The sequence below is a fragment of the Pseudopodoces humilis genome, chromosome 15 (genome assembly GCF_049639895.1).
Source record: "Pseudopodoces humilis isolate 2021_Gansu_Grassland_sample_001 chromosome 15, ASM4963989v1, whole genome shotgun sequence".
NCBI lineage: Eukaryota > Metazoa > Chordata > Aves > Passeriformes > Paridae > Pseudopodoces > Pseudopodoces humilis.
In genome coordinates, this window is record NC_142214.1 from 2,349,242 (window position 1) to 2,373,732 (window position 24,491).

General features: G+C 40.8%; 1 protein-coding gene across 2 annotated transcripts in view; it reads right to left on the reverse strand.

The window, feature by feature from the left end:
* PCDH11X (protocadherin 11 X-linked) overlaps window positions 1-24,491 on the reverse strand; it is a 424,506-nt gene that overhangs the window by 108,821 nt on the left and 291,194 nt on the right. For both annotated transcript variants that reach the window (XM_088062843.1, XM_014255248.2), the window contains one exon: window positions 11,749-11,947. In XM_088062843.1, coding sequence (XP_087918969.1) covers window positions 11,749-11,947 — 199 coding nt within the window. The remainder of the gene's footprint in view (window positions 1-11,748; window positions 11,948-24,491) is intronic.

Here is a 24,491-nt window from a genome sequence, read left to right on the forward strand (position 1 = left end):
TTTGACTATCATTATGTATATGAGATTCTTCAGCCTGCGAAGCACGTTTTAACAAGAAATATTAATGTCCCCCCACATTTGCCATATTTTATCCCTATTCAGCAAGAATAGGTGTTGCACAAAAGAGAAAACATCTGCTTCCTTGTATTATGATTTCTCTTGAACTCTTTAGATTGGAGATACAAAGTTGACAGCAGAGGTTAGAGATGAATGTACAAAGCAGAACCGTGTTTCTTTGTATCTGTGTTCCAAAGGGAAAACAAATCCTAAAATTCAGTATTATAGAAGGCATAAAGAAAGAATTATGAGGGAGCTTTTTATTAAGACATCTTTAGTGGCTAAATTATTCTATCTTAAGTTTTGTAATCCTTATCGTGATTCATTCCTAACAGGCATTAGAATCAGCTCAGGGCATTTTCTTCTTTTCCACGCTCCAAAATATCTTAACTCTCTTGGACTTTGTGGCTGCATGAGCAATCTTTAATTTTTTCCGTCATTTCACTGGATTACCAGGGTGTGGACAGTGCCCTCCTTGGCAATTTCAGTCCTGCAATGTGAAACCTCCCCTGCTTTGGGGGGTGAGTGAGGAGCTGTGGCTCTGCTGGAGACAAACACCACGGAAAAGCTCCTCAAAGCCTCCCTCCATGGCCCTTGCCTCAGCTCAAAGACACAAAACCTCCCCCTGCATTAAGACACAGCAAGCCAGGCTCTTGTCAGAGGCACAGCAGCTCCAGCTGAGCCCAGGGAGCTCTCGTTAGGTTTATCCAGCAGTTGAGTGATGCTGCTGCTGCTGGAGCCCTGCTATGATCAGCCCTACAAACATCCCCTCGCCCCTGGGCCAGCTCCAGCAGGACAGGGACAACAATGTCCCTGAGCTGGGACAAGGATTTGGCAATCTGCTGCTCTTTGGCACAGATTAAGAGCCAGGAGTCATGCAATGATCCGGGCACGAACTCCTCCCGCAGAAATAGCCCAGCTGTATCAAAAATCAGATTTCAGGGGGAGGAAAGCAAACAAGAGAATTCTCCTTGTCTAGCTCCAGAGTAAATCACACTATTGCATTTCTTAAATTTTTCTGTAGCTTAGCAGGTGTGAAAGAAAAAAAAAAAAAAATAAAATGTAGGGGGAAGTACCTCATCCTTTTTCCAAAAGTTAACATCTTTTAATTATGAATCTTTTAATGGAAATCTGGATAATTCAAGATCCAAGCAGATTATTTAACTGTTTATATGCTTTAAAACATGCAAATTACACTGTAATAATCTAAACTCCTAATTCTCATCTGACCTTTTGTACAGATGCAACAAATGTTATTCCATTCACAGGACAGAGCAGCACGAGGAAAAGGACCTGCTTCATTTGCAGATGCACCCTTTTTTTCACAATCCTGTGAATACATTCCAGGTCAGGGAAATCAGGGGGCTGATGGAGAAAGATCCTTGTGATCTTCACAAAAAAGAGAAATAAGGAGCTAATTTTAGAGACAGAGGGATGAGAGGTCCACCCCAATAGAATCTGTAATCGGTGATATTTGACCCTCAGTAAAAAAAAAAAGAGAAAGTGTATAAAGAAAATCTTTAATATCAGTTCTAATGAGATAAAAATAATTTTTGCTTTTATAGTTTTCAAAGTGCTTTCTCTCACCACTCCTATTTCCTTTTATTGCCACTGTTTTTCTTTATATGTACTACAACTAAGGAGGAGAGGCAAAGGTTGTCTTTCTATTTCTAAATAGTTCTTTGGTGTATGATTACTGTGTGACATGAATAAAGCCTTTCTTGGTAGAGAAAGGTTTGCTTGCTTTTAAAGCATTAGATGAGGGCCAGACTTTATAATATCTCATCCTATAGAGAGCACATCTTCTGGGACACTGGGTTTGGAACATCAGTCAGGACAACCAGATAAAAGAACAGCTGTTGAAATAGCCTGATTGCTCTTGCTGGTGCTGCACAGGCACAGGGTTAGCTTGAATGGGAGGAACTGAAGTTCAGCAGACCATGCAGCCATGGCCTTTTCCTGGAAATAGAGTTTTAGATGGATCAGTTGTTGCTTCCTACTATTATTTTATTATTCTTACTATTATTTTAAAGGGAGAAGTTTAATTTGATGCACCAAGGCTTTAAGCAGAGCTTTAAGCCGAGCTCACAAGGACCACAAGGGAGCTGTTTGGGAGCAAGGCATGGCAGGAAGCAGAGATGACCCCAAAGCACGGAGCAGGGAAAGCTGCAGGTGCTGGGAAGTCCTGCTCCACCTCACTGTCCCAGCCTGTGGAACAGCCAAGCTACTCCAGATGCACCAGTGCTGCTCACCATGGCTGAGGTGACACAGACCTGAGGGACACCCAAGCATTTGCAGCACACAGTGCTCACAGTGACTGGCCTCAGGGATGCAGGGGAACATCTGCATTTACACAGGATGCTTAAACAAACTTCTGATCACAGCAACCTCCCTGTCCCAGCTGGTCTGGCAGGAAAGTGACTCTGAATTACCCCAGGGTGATGCTGGCCCACCACAGCACAGCACAGCACAGCACAGCTCCTCCTCTGAGCCTCTCACAGCTCCTGGCTGCCCACCCCATGCACTGCAGCAGCAGTGGAGTTCAACTTGGGCAATCAAAAACTCCTGAGCTAACAGTTTTTTACAGGTGAAATGAAAACAAGACCTGATTTGCACTGAGAAGCATTGCTAGCACAGCATATGTTTGTTGTACAGATCTGCTCCACTTCTACTCTACAATGTGATGGTTTTTACTGCAATTGCACCGGGAGCAGAAAATCAGCGTAACAGGCACAACGTGCTCAGAGCCCCCCACACACAGAGCAAAACTTCTCTCTGTAATCCCGGGATTTTACTGTCTAATTCCAACTGAAATGTGGGAATGATGTGTACAAACAACCGAGACAGCACCAGGCCAGGCTGAGAATTTTGAAATGGATACACGAGACTGGAGCTTCTGGAACTGCTGACTTCAGCAGCACGCAGAGTTAACTCTGAAAACATTTAACAACAATTAGAATGTCACTTGAATTAATCAGAGCACCACTGAATCACACAGCACTGTGAATAAAGCAGAATCCCTGCAAAATCCTGCTGCTAACTAGGAGGCAGCAACATTATTTATGGGTATTAAACACAAAGGTGAGAATCTCAACCTCTGGTGTAATATAAATCCAAAAGTATAATCATAAATATTTTGCCCAGGTCTCTCCAGCTCAACCCAGACAAATATATTTTATTTTTTAGGATGAGTACATCACATCAGTGCCCAGCAGGGCTGAAGGAAAGTTCCAGTGCCTGGGTCAGCAGCACCCACAGGGACACCAACCCTGCCTTCCCCTGATGAGGAGCCTGCACAAGGGGTCTGGGGCCTCTCCTTCCTCAGCTACAGCAAAGCCAAGGTTTGAACAGTACCCAGAAAACAAAAGGATCACAATGTCAATCCTACAACCTCCAAAAAAGACAGGAACAGTGGTTTATTAACGCTATGCTGCTTTTCCAGATGGCTAAAAGTTATTTGAAGAGTAAAGGCAAAAATATCTCCCCTATTCAGGAATATATGGATACAGATGACTTTTTGGATCAATTCTAGTGGTTCCTAATGCATGCCTCAAAACTGAATCAATCCTCTTTCCCTACCAAAATCCAGTTAGAAGGAAACCATCATTTTAAAGGATGACCACGTCTCTACACAAACAAGAACAACAGTGACTGGATTTATTGAGTTGATCAGATTTGAGCCAGCAAACGTTGTGACTTGAAATGCATCATCAGTTGGGAATCTGCTTTGTTCAATAAATACAATTTTTCCATTTAATTTCCAAGACAGACTGGTAGCTGCAGACAGTCTTTAAATATATTTTGTGATATATTTTTCATTAATCAGAGTGGAAATCAAGTAATAAATTATGATGCTTCAAATCAAATTATAATCATGAATTTTTTCACATGGTTTAAATTATATAAAAGAGATAAATTTCCTCCCCCCCCTCCATATTTCCATTTTTAAAACAGGAACTCAACGGTAACAAATACCTTAATATTTCATTTTGCTAAAAGCTCCTCTTGCAGTGACTGATTAGCTTGATTTGGTAAAAAAAGACAAATTGCATCATCTGTGTTTTTCTACTTTCAGAAGAAGAAAGAAGAGAAAGTTTGAGAGAAAGTAGACAGACAGCCAGTCAGAGCTAAAAGGAGTTTGAAAAACCAGAGGGGAGGAATTTGTTCTCCCTCCATCTCTGCCCCAGCAGCCTGCTTGCCATAGCAATGAATTTTGAAACTTTCATAAACAGAACAAATAGGATTATCCATTACCATGTCAGCTTAAGTGATAACATAAATATATATCACAGAACATCTGCCACTAAATCACTGTTTATAGATGTCAGATCTCATTTATTATTAAAAAACCCCCACCAAAACAAATGCTTTAAAGCCTCCCTTATTATTCCAGGAGAAGTGACTGATTGCTCGGCTGTGAGGTGGAGCTATTCTTTCTAATCACTTTAGACAGAGTAACTCCTGTTATAAACCTCAGTCAAGAATTACATTAAGTTGTATTCACAAATATTTTAGTATTGCCTGAGTTACTTCTCCTCACTATGCAGTCTAGAGAATCCAGCATGTTTTCCCCATTGATTTTACTCATCAATCCCCATTGATTTTGCATGAAAAAATATGGTGCATCTCAGAAAACTTGCTTTTATCTTCCTTTTCTTCAGAGAGAAGAAAAGGTAGATCAAGGTTTTATATTCTGATATCAGCAATAAAATATCTAATATTTACTTTAAAAAGAATTTATAGAGAGTGCCCCTTATACACAGAAAGTGTAACATTTTAAAATTCAGAGTCTGTGCTTATAGTGCCGTGTTTGACTGAGAGGCCGAGTGGGACAATCTTTATGCTTTTGCATTTGTTTAATTTAATTTGCTTTGTCCACTTTCCCCTCTTTGTGTCAGCTGCTTTAATAACTCTTAAATCAGGCACCCAGGGATCAAATTACCAAATCACGGAATTATTTCTGAATATGCAATCTGTACCCTCTCAGGTACCTGTGGAAATCTGCTTGCAAAAGCCACTCATCTGTATCATTGCAAATTGACCTTTTCCCCGCTCTCCAGTCAGGAACAAATCCAGAATACCATCACGTTTTGCTTTATAGGATTTTAGAAACAAAGAGCTAAAACACCTGGAAATCCCACGCAGTTTGAAGTCTTGTGACAGTCAGTGCCCCCATGCCTGTGCCAGGCAGAGAGAAACTGCACCCCAAAGAGAGACACACCCGAAAACGGGAGTGCTGAGCACATCCTGCTGCTGATCTCTGCCAGATCCCCCATTTTTCAGACTCACAGTGATCGCTGCAGAGCTCCCAGGTTGTGATTCAGGGGTGTCCTGGCAGGGTCATCACATCTCAAAGCTCTACAGAGCCCTGCACAGCCACTGCATTCCCCCACCTATGTGCCAGCTAATTTGATTAAAGGGAGAAGATCAATCAAACTGTATTGCCTCAGAAAGATTAATTACCTCAGCACTTGCTGACTTAATTATTAGTGTTCAGCCATGGGGTTAGAAAAGCCCAATACAGCAGAAGTTCAAGGGCCCAATGGGCAGATGTGGGAGACTGGGATGTGTTTTAGCCTGAGATTTGTTATCTTTAACTAATGACAGCTTCTTTCTTTTTTATCCAAACTAGGCCTAAGTGTGTTTATAACTCAGCAGCAGCCAAACTAAAATATTGCTGTTACATTTCAACCTTTGTGTGAAAATAAAAAGTACAGAAGATGGGAAGGAAAAAAAAAACCAAACAACTGAAAGCATCATTAAAAAAAAAAATCCATCTCCAGCAGTCCAGTTTTTGGACAGGGAACAAGAAACTTAAGACTTTGTAGATGTATTTTTTCTTGTGACCCAGCATGAGGTCTGAAATCCAGCTGCCAGAGCATCTTATTGATGATGTCTAAAGAGTGTATTTCAGCAACTGCAGGGTTTCTGATTATCAGACAAGTCAGCATGGCAGCAAACGCAGGCGTTTTTCCCAGGGAGAATGAGCTCCCTGTCTGCTGCTCCATGCTGACCCTTCCTTCCCCAGTTCCAGAACCCTCAGCCAGGCTGTCACTGAGCTGCTGGCAGGGCTGGGGACAGCAGTGGACATCCCTGGAGATGACCAGCCCTGTGTCCAGCTGGGGCTGGAGCCCAGAGCAGAGCTGAGGCTCAACAAACACATTCAGCCTGGAATTTCACATTCCCAGAAAACTGCAGAGCCACCTCCTGCGTGACACGCTGGATCTGCTGCTCTTACAGACAGCGATTTCCTTGCCCTCTCACAAATTTATCAAGCTCCTTTTGAAAGCCAGGTTGAATTCTCAGGCCCTGCTTCTATCCTTCTCACTGATGTCATCTGCAGCCCCCAGATCTCCAGCCTTGGCTGCTTTAAAGGCAGCACCAGCCCATTTCCCTGTATTTTGGCTTTGTGTGAGAGCAGCCCCAGGCCCCAGCCAGCCTTTACCTTGCAGTTTAAATGAGCCAATATTAATTCCTTTCTCTGTACATGGCCATCCCATTCCCCTCTTATTAATAATATTTCTTTATGCCTGTTTCTCATGCGAATTCACCTTTCTTTAATGTGGGAAGCCAACACTATTCATAACAGGCCTGTTATGGTGTCAGCAACCCCCTGGGGTTCTTTCTTTTCTTTTTCTTTCCCCTCTGCTAGGAGTAACTCATGATTTTTTTCACAGTCACATTAGGTATTGGTGATTTATAGTTTATCTTTGTAATACTCAGTTGTTTTTTTTTCTTTATGTCATTTTCAGCTGGTGATTTATATACTAGTTACATGCAGCAGCTCCTATGAGAATGACTCTCAACTATTAGATTTCATCCCACTGCTATTACTTCAAATCCTTAGCAAAATCCAATTCTCGTGTCATGCACACCTCCTCCTCTATTGTCAGTGATGCTTGGCTTTGAGCTACTAGAATATTTCATTGACATGCTCCTGCTTTTTAATGCCAGACTCATTAATGAAGATAATTATGGAGATTTTTTTTCCATTCTTGTATTATTTTACGTCTTTTCATTCTTAATTACTAATGCTCCACCCTAATGTCATAATAACAGTTATTAGTCCTTAAATATATATATATAGATTAACTGTACATGTGTTTCCCAATGTTAAAAGTACATATCATAGAAGTGAGATAATGGATCTAATCTCATCCTACTCTTGCAAAACCCAGGCTACCATTTATTGCATTATATTCATACATATCTCTGTTTCTTCTTTGTAAATGCTTTCCAGCGGTGGAGCTTGACCAGAGCTTTATTTTTTCTTGACACCTCGTGTGTAAGAATTACAGAAAAATAAGGCAAACACCATCAGTTTTGATATCCTGGGAGGAAGATTATCTCCTCTCCTCCCCATGAATGCACTGAACCTGCTCTGACTTTTAGTGCCATTATCATCACTCTCCATCAGCCTGCCTTTGTGCTCATCAACATCATCCCTATCAAAAATTAAGTCAAGGTGAAAGTGTTCTTTTAATTTTGAGGAAGGAATACATGTTGTCTTTAATCATCACCAGATGTCTTCCTTGCTGCAAACCTCCCTCTTCTGTGGTTAAACACCACAGATTGCAGCCTTAATTCTTCCTAAGACTGATTCTCTGCACTCTGATGATCACTTAAAGCCAGCAAAGCTTTGCCCCAGCTACTCATTTACTCCTTTGCTGTGCAAAATTGTGCCTTGTGGAACAAATGGAACTGGGGAATCCCTCTTTAAAATTTACCTTTCCTCCTCCCCAGGGGCTGAACCCACAGGAATTCCTCAATCCAGGTCCAAACTGCTCTTCAACCCTGTGAAAGTGTGACTGGGAGAAAAAATAAGCAGCCAGACACCTCTGGCAACACCAGCTTGACATGGCCACAAACTCCTGGTGTCTACTGGTTTGCCTTTAGCTCTACACTTGCTGATTTTCAATGCAACTTTCTTGGCTTATTAGTCACTAATTCATGTTAAATATTCTTCATGGAGACCCCCTCTCCTTAATACACCGGTTTCCTCCTATTTTAAACCCTGAAATCTCAGTGTGATTTGCCTCATTAACTTTAATTTTCAGCTAGCTTTGTTTATACTTCCATTTTCTTTATACAAAATGATTGCTATTATTTAATTGCAGATTACTTTCAGGTTTTCTGGCTTCCCCTCCACACTCCCTGTCCCCAAGCTGCAATCATTCCTCTTGCTCTGCCCAATTTCTTGGCTGAACTAGTCATACTCCATTTTTTTCCTCCAAACAAAAGTAAAACAGTTTTATTGTCTAGAGGAAAGAAAACAGATTCGATAGGGCTATAAAAACAGATAAAGCATGAAAATTTGTCATTAATATCTTACACATGTATTAAACAACCCAACAGAACTGAGTTTTACATGTACCTTTCAACCCCTTTGATCAACATCACTGCTGACAGTCACTGAGAGAGAATTTGCCAGGGAAGTCCAGACACAGAGAGTTTGTTGGTCTTTGTCTATGCTTGAAGTGTGTTTTGTATTTAATCAGAGGGGGAAAAGATGGTTTGGTTAAAATCCTCAGTATAGGGAGTTATTGGAGCATCCTTATTTGAGCAACTCACAAGGAGAAAATATTTGAGTTCCACGTAGAAGAATGCTGTTACTTAAGGATGAGGTTCTCTACAAACCTACATGAATTTTTATATTACTATTTACTTGGTGTGACAGTTTATTGGCATCTCGTCCTTATGATGCATCTACCACACTGAACTTTATGTTTTTCTCAGGGAACTAAAGTAAGAGAAGACAAATCATTTTCAATAGCCTATTTCTAATTTTAATTAGCACAGTCTATTAATTTTAAAGGTTTACATATAAATTTCTCACAGTTTTCTAACTACTATAACCTTACAGTTCTTTTTTTTTTCCCTCCTTGTTTCAGTCCCATATCAGATGTGAATTTGTAAAGCTTCACCAATATTTTTTAGGGTGGATTTTTTTTGTTGTTTATTTTATTTTGTTATGCTCATCTTTTTCAGTGTTTTGCAATAAATGCTTAGCTATTGCTAGTAAGTGCAAAGCTTAAAAAATGCAACAATTTCCAGTACTAGAGAAACAAATAACACCAAAGGACTGTAGTCAGGAAAATCAAGAGGAAGAAAACCCTTTTGAACATGGCCATCAATGATGTCACAGCTGCCATCAGCCTTCAGAGGGCACTTGGTTGGTTCTGGACATTTCTGACATCGTTTCACCCCAAACCTCTCACCTTGGTTGGTTCTGGACATTTCTGACATCGTTTCACCCCAAACCTCTCTCCTTGGCAGGCAAAGTTGAACTAAATCCTCACCAGGTGACAAATCAGGCTGAACATTCCAGACAATGTCTCAGGTTAGGAGAGATCAGATATTAAAGATGCTGGGAGGGAATGAAGGCCATGCTCATTCTGCTGTATGAACTCAGATTACCTGACTGCATTTTCCTGCCTCTTTTCACATTAACAACATTGTAGTCCATGAAGGAAGACAAGAAATGCTCTGAGTGCATCAACCCACTCCAAATTAAGAAAAATAAAGAAAAAACACCGGCCAAAAATCCATCAGAAGACTGTAGAGCAAACCATCAAATCAGAGCTAATTTTATTGTTTCACTGTTGGCTAAATGTGTCCTGCATGCAAAAGTGAACCACATGAACCTCAGGCTCATCAGATATTTTGGGTTGCTGTCATCTGCACCAAGTCACCTTGCAGCAGCAGACTGAACACAAACGTGCTGTGGGTCCTCCCCTTCTTCACTGAGATGTAGGACAGCACACAACATCTATCTAAATCTGCTTTTTTGTTCCTGCCACTAGATGCTGCCATTAATATAAGCATAAAACACTAAAAAGGGCCACAAAAGAAGCTCTCCCTGCTGAAACCATCGTGCCACATCAATTAAACTGTTCCAATAAGATACAAGCTGGAAGGGAAGAAAAATCTTCACATAAAATAAACTCTAATTAAACTGCAGCTTCAAGTTTAAAACTGAACTGTCAGGTAATTAGACAGGTGATTAAACTTTCTTCAACTTCACACTAGAAAAGACATCTGATGCCTGCTTAGTCTGCTCACAGGGATGTGTGTCAATGACATTCAGATGTCAGAGCTCAGTTACTTTTACAGCCATGTTCTACAAGAATCATGGAGCATATTTCTTCTGAAATTAAAAAAAAACACCTGGGCACAAAAAGCATTGGAGAACCCCAAACCTGAGCTTCTTTGTAAATGGCAAGACAGGATGAATGTGTCTGTTCTGAGAACTCCTCTACACCAGGTCCTGTCCCTGCAGGAAAGGCCCTGGGTACTGATTTCATGTACATCATTCTCACTTCAGTAAAGTATAAATGTCACTTACAAGCAACAAGAAAGAGCTGGAAAGCAAGTGCAGACTATGAGTATGCAAAGCAAAAGCAGCAAGTAATATCTAACTTGGTATTTTCTTTCTTTTGGTGGTATATCTGTAGCCCTCTAGAGATTAACTCTGTGAAGAACCCAGTTTGACTGCCTAGAATATTATTAAGGGTATCTTATGGCCTCAAATACATAAACACAAAAGCAAATTATGATTTTTTCCAGCACAAGATCAAAAACCTCTGATGGTTCTTGTCAGCTCTCTATCAACTTGGGAAACATAATATTCCGGCATTACTTCAGGAAACATATCACCTTACAAACTTTAAATTTAAACTTAGGTAATAGTTTACAAATTAAAGAAAAAGAGGACACAATCCACATGTTCAGAAAGCCCTGAGGCTCCAGGCCTGGGCAGAGGTGTGATTTCCAAGAGCCAGGCTGAATGTGGCAGAGCCAGCTCAGAGTGGGAGGGAATGCTCTCTGCTGGATTTGCCACTGCAGAGTGTAGCAGGTACCTTCCACAGCTAGTTCAAGTGCACAGCACTCACTAATTCATTCCTCCTAATACTCTAAAGCAGCTGAAATCCACCTTTTGGGCCAAGTTTTGCCCAGAACAGATGTATTTTCAAATCACTTATTAAGCCGCTAACAAGGCCTTAGAGGCTTAGAGACATTCAGGTGTCTCTTTATCAATGGCACAGTTCAATTTAATCCAGAAAAGGAGCCTCTGGACAATTAACAGTTGACTAAAGTTCAGTGGACTCTCCAACTGGCTATCACAGCACAGAGAGCAGAGCCAGTACCCACAGCTCCCGCTCCTGTTGATTCTGCCTCCCTGATTTTGACATCACAAGAAGGCAGCGGCAATGGCAGAAGATGACAAACTCTTCTGAGATTATTACTACAACCCCATCACTGCTTTCAAAGGACAAATCAAGAAACCCTTATTTCTGGAGACTGCAGCCTTTTCACAGAGCTGCTCATCACCCACGAGTTCCCTGTTAAACTACAGCACACGGTAGTGCTGGAGAGGGAAACGTTAAGAAATGTGAATTCCCTCAGCACAGTATTTATGACCATTAGGGCAACAGCTTTAACCTCCTCAGAAAGCTCCTCTGTGCTTAGCACACCAGGTCCATAAAAACACCAGCTCATCCATAACCCCTTAACAGCTCCAAGCGTTTCATTTCCATCGGCCAGACCTCCCACGTTTAGAATCAGAGCGCTTCCTCAGCCGCGCCAAAACCAACGCTCACTCCCAATAAGCACCTGGAGGAACAGAAACAGCCCAGTGACAGAGTGATTGCAAAGGCTGAAGGAGCGGGGTGAGCAGAGCTCTGCACTTACTGGACTCGGGGTCGGAGTTGCCGTCTCCCTCCGTGCGGCTGTTGGGGGACGCCTGCTCGTAGAACTCGTCCTGGGGGAAGCCCAGGGGCAGCGGGTGGGACGCGCTGGCCCCGCTCGTGGGCTCGTGATCTCCGAGCCCGCTGTCACTGCAGCTTTCCTGGGAGCCATCTGGCAGGTGGAAGGTGACACGGCGCTGGGGCTACAGGGAAGGAACAGAAGGACACGGTTTCCACCACGGTATGGGTAATTGCTCGACGCAGCCAATTTAGGAAATGTATTATTATTATTTCGGTTTTCTGCTGGGGACGCGTTACCCGGAGTTGTGCAGGATTTCAGGCGTTCCTGAGCTGCTTTCAAACCCGCTGCACCTGACAGCACTGCTTGCTGCTGTTTGTAAAAAAATGTAAGCCCCGATGCAAAATGAAAGACAGCTCAAACTAAAGAGATTCTGTCAGACTTCACAAGTTTTCGGATACCTTTTGTATATTGACTTGGAGATTTCAATCACTTTTAGAGGCTCAATTTATTTCACTGCTGAGTTTTCTAGTTTTCAAAAAACATTCTCTTTCCCATTAAAAGCTGTTCCACACTTTTGGACCAAAAAACGTGACACATCTCTAATGCTGTTGGATTCTTCTAAGGCAGAGGAACAACAAACAACAACAAGTCTTATGTATAAAAAAGAATTTCAATAGATTTTGCACAGGCGTTAAGTTAATGAATGAAAAGTAGATTCCCCTGCTCTCCTTCAGACATTTCATTACAACTCCTTTGATTTTCCTTATACCACAGACCTGTAACTTAACTGTAAAGGGCTGGAAGCTGGGATCCAGGGAGCTGGGGATTGAAAGCATCTCAGCCCAGACATGGAAGAAAGGGCCAGATGAAACAAAGAACCCGATGCAGCAGGCACAGGACAGAGTTTTCCTTACCTAAGTGACTCTGCATGATTTAGGAATGGAATAAATGAAATGTAAATCTCTCCCAGCATTAAAAGAAAATATGAACAAAAAATAAGCAGCTCTCCTGCTCATTTTGATGTGTCTGGTACCCAAGTTTTGGAAACTTGAAACAAGATTCAAAAAAATGTGAAAAACAAACAGTTTAAAATATTTTTAGGTTGTTGTTAGTCAAAATTCCATTAAAAAGCCAATACAAAACTCTGGATGCAGAACTGCTGGGATCAGCAAACCTGAAGACCAGACTTTTGATGCAATTATGCAAAAAATATATAGTGTTTATAACAGAGCAGATGTTGTCAGGGGTCCCTAGATATTTGGTTCCCATAGGGTGGCGGTGTTGAAAACATTCAATTATACTGACTTTTTGCTAAGTTCAGCTCCTCCACTTTTACAAGTCTCTTTTTGTCACAGTGACATTATTACAGATGCCCACGGACAGCTGCTGTGCAGTGTGAGCAGCCAAGAACACGGCAGCACCAACCTCACCTGTGCAATTCCTGACAGATGTGAGACACAGCCAGTAAGGCACTCAGGGCTTTCCCAGAAAACCTGGGTTAGTGCCTCACTGCTGCTAATGGAGAGCTTCTCTTCCAGTGTTGGACCTGCCTCTTTTCTTGTTACAAAATAAATCACTTCTTCAGTCCCATCCATCACAGTCTGCTTATTCCCACCCATCTTTCTGGCATTTGGCACTTTATTCTGCCTCAGAATAAACAGACCTTATTATTTCAATCTGTCGGGTGCTCCCGCTCTCTCTGGCTGCTCCCCCGTGCCGGGGCTCGCTCAGGGCTCCGTGCTCAGCCCAAAACCCTGCACCCAGCTCCAGCCAAGGTCCTGACAGCACTGAGCAGGATCATTTCACAGCTCCTGCAGGCTCCTTTGCCATGGCAGCACAACACATTTGTGTCCTTGCCAACCACCGTAATGCCCAGGTCCTTTTTATTGATCTTTTCCTCGTTGTTCCCTTTTTGGTTATTGCCATCGATTGCTGCAGCCTAAGAGTGGCACTTTGCATTTATTGTTCCTGCCATTCTCTTTTTTCCAGATGATTTCATCCATTTTCAAGTACACTTTGCCTCCCAGTCTTGCTTTCCTGTTTATCAGAGTTGCAGATTTTAGACCCTCCCTCACTCGGCAGATCTTTGAGAAATATTGGAACAGATCAAGCCAAGACATCGCAGTTGAGCTCTGGAGAGCTGAACACAGAATAGTTTCCCATTCCAAGGGATGGAAATGGGAGAAGACAACCCCTCTGTGACTGCTAGGATGGCCTGCCAGCCCACTGGGAACAGGTTCAGGTGGTGAAAGGCTCACAGCTAACAGCCCCAAATGCCCCCACTGCACTTTTGGGGTCACCAGAAGAATCTCCCACTGAACTCCACAGCTGGCTGCCCGCAGATGCTCCAGGGCTCTCTGCAAGCCTGGCTGGGACAGTGGTCCTGCTCCTCCTGCTGCCTTTTCCCACCACAGCTAGGTGAAAATGCACACAGTGCCTCTGCACAGCCCAAAACCCAGACGGATCCAGAGAAATTACTGATCTGATTTATCCTGTTCCGCTGTCTCAGAGCCCTATCCACACCAGCAGCGCCAATCAATTCTTCCCTCAAAGCCCAAAGAACTGAAGTTTTGTCTGGTTGATCCAGGGAAAACATTCCTGCAATGTTTCCCATTTACTGCCTGCATTCAAAACTGCACCCACCTTGCACAGATGTACAGCTACGACATGGGAAAGGAAATGTGATATTTCTTTCATCTGAAATGAGTTTGGTATTCACAGTATGAAAAAAATATCCACCTCCATTGCATGAGCTGCTTGCAAAAGCTGTGTTTTGTGAGGTTTGCACTGCCTTTGTGTTGTGTTATATCCTCTCCAAGCTTCCAGTGAATTTTAAGTATTCTTTAAACATTTTTAGCCCAAGCTTAGGAATTAGACAACAAAACCAGCTTTTGAAAATGGCTGGGAACACAGTGGTTATTACAATGTACAACTGGTTACTACTTTGTGCATCTGGGATTCACTAAGTGCAAACAAAGGAATATTTCTCTTCAGGGTTCCTTATCAAAATACAGAAGTTTTGAACCAGCTGACAATAGAGGACACCAGAAAGTCACCAACTCTTTTTAAACTGCCTATCCCAGTGAGAAAAAACAAATCCCATACCTCAAGCAAAATTAACAATGTGACTAACTAACCCTCACGTTCAGCTAAAAATTGTAAATATTTAGTTGCATGAACTGAGATGTTATTAGTCAGAAAGATCAAACCCATGTGATTTAAAATCAACTGGCATCAGCTAAAGGCTCATGATTTTGAATTTGATCGTGTCCCTGAGTGTGTCACACCTGATAACGCCGATGACAGAGCACTTTCAGAAAAATGTATCAAGATGAAAAAAAGCCCAGCAACTCCTCTACATGGCAGTGCTGCCATTTTCCTAATTCATGCAGGCATCAGACAACGATCTGGAACAAGTAATTCTAATAAAATTTTGCCAAAAGCCGGGACTTATCTTCTGTCACAATTATTTTGGAAATTTCCTCCTTGAGGCATTTAAATTTCAATTTATAAGATTACGAAATATCCTCAGTCTCCAGCTGCTTTTCTATTTATCTCCAAAGGGAGCCAGCTCTGATAGTAATAGAATAACAAGGATTATGGTTTGTTTTATTTATCTGAATGACAGTTGGTATACTTTTTCAAAGAGAGATGCAAGCAAACCTATTATGTATTCTTAGAGGATTCTGATGTAGGAAATTGTAATCTAGACAATTAAACTGATAGGGGACAATGAAGTGAAAACTTAAGGAAAAAAAATCGTGCAGAAGTCTATAGTTTCTCTGCCACATTTAAAAATATTAAATTACTCTTTATTGGTATGAGAAAAGAATTTTGCTTGCAGAGATGTCACAGACCAGACACAAATGCTGTCAGAGGTCTCATATGGCATTCACTGCCTTTGGTAAAAGCTGAGTGTGTCTGGAGGGATCAAATTATCTCAGAAAACCACAAACCTTTTACTCTCATTATTGAAATTTATATGAAGACTGATCAAAGCCCCAAACTATTCTGTGTTCAATCTTTCACTACAATAATTAGACTGTGGCAGTGGGAATAATAAAAGATGAGTCTAAGTAAATAGCTTTGGATACACTGAAGGGATGATTTCTGGTATTATACACCAGGGGTTAGCCAATTTATAATCAAAAAGGAAAAAAAAAAGGTAATAGAAAAAGCAGCAGATATCAACTGAGGAACATTAAACTATTAACCTTATTATCTTCATTCATTGAAGCAAATTAATATCCATTTAAAAGGAGATCATAAAGAAAAAAACATTACTTTTTAATTTATGCTGAATTAATGATATTATTTAGATGATAATTCTGATTTAAAACAGACCTTATTTAGGAGATGCTGTGAGACAGCACAAAAGAACAGGACTACTTCAACATTTCTCTCCCCTCTTAGCAGCCAGTAAATAAAGGAGTAGTCAAATAAATTTTTAATTTTCTCAGTCGCTTGTTTACTTCAAATGTTAGGAGGATATGAAATACCTTAAATAACCAGAAAATAACTATCTTCAAGTATAAGCAGTAAAGAAGATCCCTAATCAAACTACAATTTCCAGCTCCAATCTTTTTATTCTCAACTATCACCTTCTGTTCCAAAACAGCAATTTTTGTTGCACAGGCTTTCATTGAGACAAACAGGACCCAGCAACTATCAGTGCAAAATTCTCAGAATAACATTAAAACAAACAGCCTGAGAGGATCCAACCATAAACCCAGTGGGAAATATGTCTTTGTGTTGGAACTCAGCAGAGACAAGCCAGTATTTTCATTTTTCCTTTCCCCATACAGACTAGTGTCGAGCACAACTAATACAGCTCAAAGAGTTTCTCTCAGCACTTTTTATAAATCTGTATTTCCTAGAAGTTTTGCAGCCTGGCACATTAAATCTAAGATCTTATTATATTATTTGGATGGCTTTGTCATGGGCAAAATATATAATACAGATCATTATAATTTTTTACTCAAATTCTCTATTTCTGCCAGCAGGGATCTGTATTTCTTTTGGAGTACCTACAAAAACATCACTTTTGGTCACCATTATCACACACAGATAGAAACACTTCATTAACAGCACATCACTGCCACATTCACCTTTTCTAATTCATCAGGGACCTTTTTACAATTTATTTCATGGGCCCTACAGTCATTTTGCATAGGAGTGGGTTTGGTTTTTTGGGTTGGTGGGTTTTTGTTTGGTTGGGTTTGTTTCTTCTTTTTTTTCAAAAAGATAAATGAAGGGCTCATCTTCTGGGGGAAGGAGAGAGGTATTGTGCAAAGTGACAATACTCAGCTGATTTCACAAGTCAAGCCTAGTGGAGATTAAAATCAGATTTTCCCTATCTCACATAAAAAAGCACCACTCCCAGCTACTGCCAACACTAATAACCTTAATTATCATCTCATACAGATGAAACTTGGTGAAGGAGCCCTTCTTTTCATTGAACAGGTTCAGATGTTCCAGCCATTGCCCCAAATTTATCAGTTGCTTCTCTTTCAGCTCCTGAATGTCTATTTGTTTGTCAAATCAAACAGACCTGCTGCTTTCCCAATTTACCCTTTTAAATATTGGCAGGACTTTGCATTTTCAGCTCTTTAAAACTTCCAAAAGAAATCCAATAGAAACCTTTTGACATTCTTGTTATAAATTTTGCTAGTTCTTCTAATTTAATCTCATTAACATTAGTAGCTGGTATCTAACATCCTCACTAATTACTAAGAGAAAATTGAGCATCTGGATACCTTCTAAAGAAGAGGAAGACTTGATAAATACTTTGGCTTTTTCTCACTGTGATTAAAAATCTAATTGTTCCACAGAAGTATAAGAGAAGTAAATAGTTTTAGGCTTTCATTTTTATTGGTTTAAATAACTCCTCCCACTTTATTAATTTATTTAGATGCAGGAAGCATGACCTATTAATTTCAAAAGGGCAAATAAAAGCTGTGTTGGCTGCCCAGACAAATAGAAATTCAAGGTGGGTGATTATCTTAGGCAGATTTGTACATTTCCAATGAAAGAATTCCTACCTCCACAGAAAGCCAGCGGAACAGATGGTGCCCCTACACCTGCTCAAATGGAAATGACTTAAAATTGTCAGATCTTATAGCTGGATTCACTCACACAAAGAATCCGCTCAAGTGATGAGAAATAATCTTGCAGGACTATCTTGTACCTCCAGCACTCACTTACTCAGGGTGCCTTTTAGGAATCTCAGGGACAGGTCCCCGCGGGCTCCTCTCGCAGGAGGTAAAACTGCAGCGAGCTGATAAGGGAAATGTCAGATATTCCAGCTCCTGGCTGCTGCACGGAGCTCTGTGAATGCTCATGCAGGCAGGAAGAAGAAGGGGTTTGGAACCGACACCGCCTGCTTTAAGTGGCAAATTTTCCATTTTTTACTGAAGTAACCAGGGGCTGAGCCAACACTCCCATCGTCCTCTCACACCATGGAGGTCATGGAACAAACTCATTCCCCAAATCATTGCTGAACAAACACATTATGAACCTGGAACGTCACAAATTTCTGATTAACGACTTCAAAGGGTATTTATTTCCAGATGCTAATCCTCGTTGTACCAGAGTAACTCTCATAAGACTTTCCCCAGCAACATTTAGCAATTAAATTGTGTTTTCTGGGCTTCTCAAAATAACAACAAAGAAGTGAAATAAAGAGCAAATAAAACTGAAAATAACATTTAAAGCATGTCAAACATTTTACCCAGCTTTTGAAAGGCAGTTATTGTATGCTAGATGTCAAAATGATAGCTGAAAGCCTGCTTTTTAAAATTTAATTCATCTAAGCCTTCAATTTGACATGTGATTAAATAAAAATTACACATGAAAGGTACACTATGGCTGTGCTGTTGCTAAGTTTGAAAAAGAGGAAAATCTCAATTCTGACTTTTTTTCTTTAATACATTGTTCAATTTCCATCATCTTTGAATGCTTGATATCTGATAGGCAAAGCCATTTTATAGTTAAAAGAACATCATAATAAACAATATTACAGAACCATTCCAGCAATATTTGACATCACTTCTGACTGCTGGCCCAGCAGCGTGAATCTTTTCCAGTAGAAATATTGATTGGGTGTTATTAGAATTGTGAATTCTTTGTGTTGGTATTGAAATAGAGCAGAATTTATACTTCCATAAATGCACATGGCACTCTAGCTCTAATTTGATTATACTAACTTAGACATTGCAGTCGTGGCTCAGACAAATAGATTTCACCTTTCTTCATGAGCAAGGTATGGATTCATGGAATAATAAATGTTAAAGTGAATTACTCACAGTGAGGTACTTCTGTATCACAGCCAAGGCTAAGCCTTAAATGGAACCCTGAGGAGGTCATGAGGGCTACAGAGACCTGGAAGAAACCTCAAGAACCTGATTCTATTTCCCTTCACAACATCTTTTTCTTCTGTTCAGTTTTTCCTGTAAAGGCCAAACCTTTCTGAAGCAACACTCATGTGTGAAACCCCACAAATGTTCCCCTGAAGTGGCTTGGAAACGTGGTTTGACCATTCCAAACCAGGAAATGGGGCTGCTCTCTTTAGTGCTTCCCAGGAAAAGGAACTTCATCAAGTTTTGGTTCTTTGGGTTGCAAGTGTGCCAAAGTCAGAAGCAAAATAAGATTTGTTCAAAGACTGTTCTTAACTGCTCCAGTTCAAGTAGTGGTACAACATTTCAGTTGTGTTTCAGTCTATAAAGTAAAATTTCTCCTCCCAGTGTGGGTGATTGTAAAGCAGTTCATGTGTAACACAGACAAGCAGGAACTTTATGCTTGATTTGCACTCATGAAGCTGTTGAATTGAACTAAAAATAATTAAAAACAATTAAAAACAAACAAACAACAACAAAAAAAAAACAACTAAAGGAGCCTTTTAAAATGAGTAACAAGGCAGCTTTTTGGCATGTCACTGTCTCAGTCTATTTGTTATGACAGCACACCTTTATTATAACAGCATTTTATTTGTCATAGCAGGAAATCTATAATGTTTGATATCAAGTGTTTGATTAGCTAGAATGGGAATTGATGATAGACGAAATGCAAGGGTAAAATGGATGAATTTCATGCAGCTGTCAAAAAAAGCATCTTGCTCTTTCTGGAGAAGAGAAAGAATAGACAAAAAGTTTTCCCTTGCCTAAAATGGACTCTGAGGAACTCAAGATCTTAGAGAGCAGTGAAAATATTCTCTTTTCTGCTCTCTGTATCAGAGAGTTATCCTTGTGGCCATGAGAAAATATCCTTTAACCACCCTGATTAACCATTCTTAATTTTAAATTTACGCTGTGCTGGCCACCAAGGTCACTTCTCTGAGCACATTCTCAAGGCAGCAATACTTACTCCACCTTTGGGTGAACTGCATAAGGAAGAAGCAAGAGTTTGGCAAGAAAACCTGCTGGCATGTATAAAATAAAGCTCTAGGCCAAAGTTTGCAAGCAGTGATGCAGTTCATGCCGTATTTGATTTGTACAAGGTAAATTCCAGTACCTCAGGATGGACACTTTTATCAGCAGTATACTCTCCAGTGGACTCCAGTGGTCCAGGAAAATTTCTTTGGATCAAGAAAGTCAGCCAAAAATTTTGTCCTGGAATTCCCTTTCCAACTGTAAAACAAAAGTTTTGCTCTCAAAAAGAGAAGTCATTCCACATCCTGGAATAAAGGAATTTTTCACTGGTACACTTTGCTTTCCATCTTCTCTGACTGTAAATAGGAAAGAATCTGGGTGATAAATGCTATGGTGAACAATTCTTTGGTTTTGTTTCAAACATCTGAAAGATCTATTTTTCTCTCCAAGTTGTTTTAAGAAAAAGGATTGCATTTTATTTGATTAAAGTCAGAAATCTCCCATTTGCATCACTATTTTCACAGCTTATATTATCAGGGTGATAATGAATAAGATTTAGCTGTTATTTACAGTAGAATACATGAAATATTCAGAGTTAGTAGAGTCTAACTACATGCTAATAATGCATTCTTAAATGGATGTCTGAAATATCTATTTGCAAATGGGAAGAATTTTGCAAATTGAAGCGCTGCATTGTATCTCTGATATCATCCCTCACTCCTCCAGAGCCATGGCTCTGCAATTGCCCTTTCAGATAATCAGAATATATAACTGTCTTTCAGAATTCACCACTTGTGTAATTTCAGCAAAGCAAAATATAAAGCCATTAGCCTTCCCTTGTTCCTTAAATCTTCCCAGCCTATTTCCACAGTCAGTGCAGCCGTTCTTTAGCAGAGTTGAGATTACTCACTCATCTTTCCTCTCGGGCCAGAATGCAACAGTGCAAATTGCTGAGGAGATGCAGCACACGTTAGTTTGAGAAGGGAATGATGCAGTTCTGTGTGAGGGAAACGGAGAGGACCCAGCTGAAGGCTGGGGGAGGTTTTTTCCTGCTCAGAGCCAGCCCAGAGCTGCTGTTCCAGGGGACAGCTGTCCTCGTCCCGTGTCACATCCAGACGTGGGGCTCGTGCTCTGCGGCCCCACTGAGCGCTCAGCTCTGGGGCAAGGCCAGGGCTGGTCTCTGTCACCAGGAGCTGGCAAAGCACAGAGCAGAGCTGGGCAGCTCCCCTGGCAAACAGGGCAAGGGGGAAGGTGTGAGCTCCAGCACAGGAACCACAAACACAGGGAGGAGAGTTCTTGGTCACTTGGTAACTCCAGCGGGCGAGAGAAAGGTGCTAATGCAAAAATGCACAAAGCACCAAGAGGAAATAGGAGAGAAGTCAGCAGAAGTGAGGATTAGACATCTCTGAAGGCATCAGGGAGGTTCCTCCTCAGGGGGCTGCTGACTGCACAGCCCAGACACCCAGAGCCTCTGTCACAGCGCTGAGCAGAGCAGTGGTTTGCTTAAAAACAACCTGGTCCCAAGCCATTTACTGCACAAACCCCAAAATGCCACCACTGTGTCCTCCTAAGTAGCATAACCCTCAGTCTGAGTCCCTGCATCTCTGGAAAGATGCTCCCAAAGAGCTGAGAAACGTGAGGGGCTGGGGAGGGAAGGCCAAGAGCCCAGCTGCTCCCCCAGAGCTCCCTGAATGCACTCAGAGATCCCTCAGTTTCCTCACACCTCTACAATCGTTACTTCAGGATCAAACCTCATGTGCAGCACAGTTAAATCAGAGGTAAATATTATTCTCCATCCAAACCCCATTGAACTTGCAGCCTATGAATCTGAAGTGCTTTTGCAAGGCTGACACCAAGGTGGGGATCAGGAAAGGAAAATGCTTGCTGTTCTTGGTGCAGAAAGGCAGAAATCTCCTGTAACGTGTGGCCATGGAGGAGCAAATGCAAGGCTTTAGGTCTGCCCCGTGTTCCTACAGCTCAGGGGAAGGAAAATTGCTGTGGATACTTGAGAACCAGGGAGGATTTTGGAATGAAGCAGTAGGAAAAGTGTTTGTGGGGAAAGGCAGAGACATTAACACAGAGCTGGCAGAAGGATGGGGGTAACAGGGGGACGCTGTGGGCATGGGCACCTTCCTCACACGGCCACAGACTCGTGTTCCTGCATCAATTTCACTGTCCAAAACCCATGCTGAGTGCCCTGGTTGCTCACCCTGAAATCATTGTCATGCAAAAATTATCCTGAGTAAAGAATGCAATTTAAGTCTACTCTTTGAGATATTTCTTGGTGTTTTCTTATTCTTGTTGGCACACAGCATCTGGGCTTTGCACACAACAAAATGCACCTCGCACATTTTTCAGGCAAGAACGTATAAACACAAACTTGCAGCATTAATTGTGCTCTTTCTCCTACTGTTTTTAATTAATTTGACCTTTGGGCCTATTTTTGTCAATTCAGAAGGCATATTGCAATCTGAAAAAAAGCTATGGTGCAAATATTCCATTCTGCAAGTCACTTATTAAACAAGTAAGCAATAGAGGAAAATCTATAGCATGCAATTAGCATTATGCTTTCCAATTATTTTCTTTACTTCACAAAACTCATTAATAACTTTTAGTAGGTAAAATTGCATCTAGGAGCCCTCCTACACCTCAAGTGTATTTTATTCTACCTTTGCCCAATAGAAATTCTTTTGATGTACTGGAAATCTTATTAATAGATTCACCAGAAAACAAGCATGTAAAGCTGGCAGAGGCAATTGCAAGAGGTAAAATGAATGTAAATGACAGATGAAAGAAAATTTCCACGCCGTTCAGATCAATATAAACAAAAGTGCTGCAGCAGCCACAGCACAGAGATGAAGGGAATTCATCAAACTTGTATTTCAGATTATTTGGCCTGTTCTAAATGCACCCTCTGTGTTTCAGAGCTGTGTTCTTCTGTTACCCAATTAATACCACATTAAGATTCACTCCTGCAGGGGCTTTCTCCTTCTGCTGCTGAAGAGAAGTTTCTCAGTGCACTCAGATCTGGGGGGAATGTGGAGTGTAGCTTCTTGCTTCTAAAGATTGTCATTTGGAAAGCCTGTAATTGCAGCACTCAATAATTTCCCAAATACTTAAGCCAGAATTAATTATCCCTGCTATTATTGCAGGAGTATGGATCTTATGCTGGGTATGATGAAGGGAATGTGTGATAGAACATTTTATTGTGGGTGTGCAAGGCACTTAAACCATCAGAAGCAACAAGATCTTCTACTTCAGTGATATCTCAGTATGATCTCCAGACATCCACAGAATCAGCTTTGCTCATTTCGTGCTCTTTGTTGTTGCCTAATTAAACACATTCAGGACCCTTCTTTACACCAGAGACTAATCATAATTTTCTTTTAAGAATCCTATTTCATTTAAAATCATATTGGTTCTTGGTGAAAAATTAGGGGAAAGCAAACACTTACTGTTAAACATCTTGTGTTTGAACAGAGTTTGAAATGCGTTTTCATTGGGAGTCAGAAATCAAGGCTTGTCATGAACTTCAGACACTCCCTTTAATGGAGTGAATTCTACAGTTTCTTGGCAGTTTTATATGATGTTGAGGAATCAAAAATATTGGAAGTTACTGTTATAGCTAATTGCCAAGGCTCCTTAAAAATCTCTTTATTCAGAAGAGGGGGAATACCAGAGGTGAGCTGGGAGGGGGAGGAAAAGCTGCACAGTTGGTTATAATATATATATAATAGATATAATTAGAATTATATTATATATTATAATTATTATAATATTTTATTATTCTATATAATATATATTATAATATATAATATTAATATATAATTCAGCTGCAGAAATACAAACTGCAATTTATAAGACATTTAGACATTTTGAGATCCATAACAAAGTACACACACAGGCATGGTATTTGCAAGGGGGAAATCAAAACCATAAGGAGATGAAGCTCCAAACTCAGACTTTAGCACAGAACACAAACTAAAGGAACTTTGATCTCTTTCTTAGAGAAGAAAACATAGAAGTTAAAAAGAGAAGAAATATATTTTTTTTAATAGGAACCAACCACCCCCTCTCTGAAAACCCAATGCCTGCCTGAGAGTCCAGAGAGTAATATTAAACTCTTGAAGTAGGCTCATTGTTTGAAAGAAGGCTGGCAGCACTGCTGTGGTTTCAAAGCAATTCCTGGAGAAACCAGCAGCAAAACTGCAGCCTGAAGCACACCAGCTGCCTCTTCCCAGAAGTTCAAAAGCCTTGGGCTGTGTTGCTGTAGGTACCTGACACACAGACAGGGATGGATTTGCTAGAGAAATGTCCTGCCACATCTCAAATGAACCCAAATCAGCACGAATTTCAGTC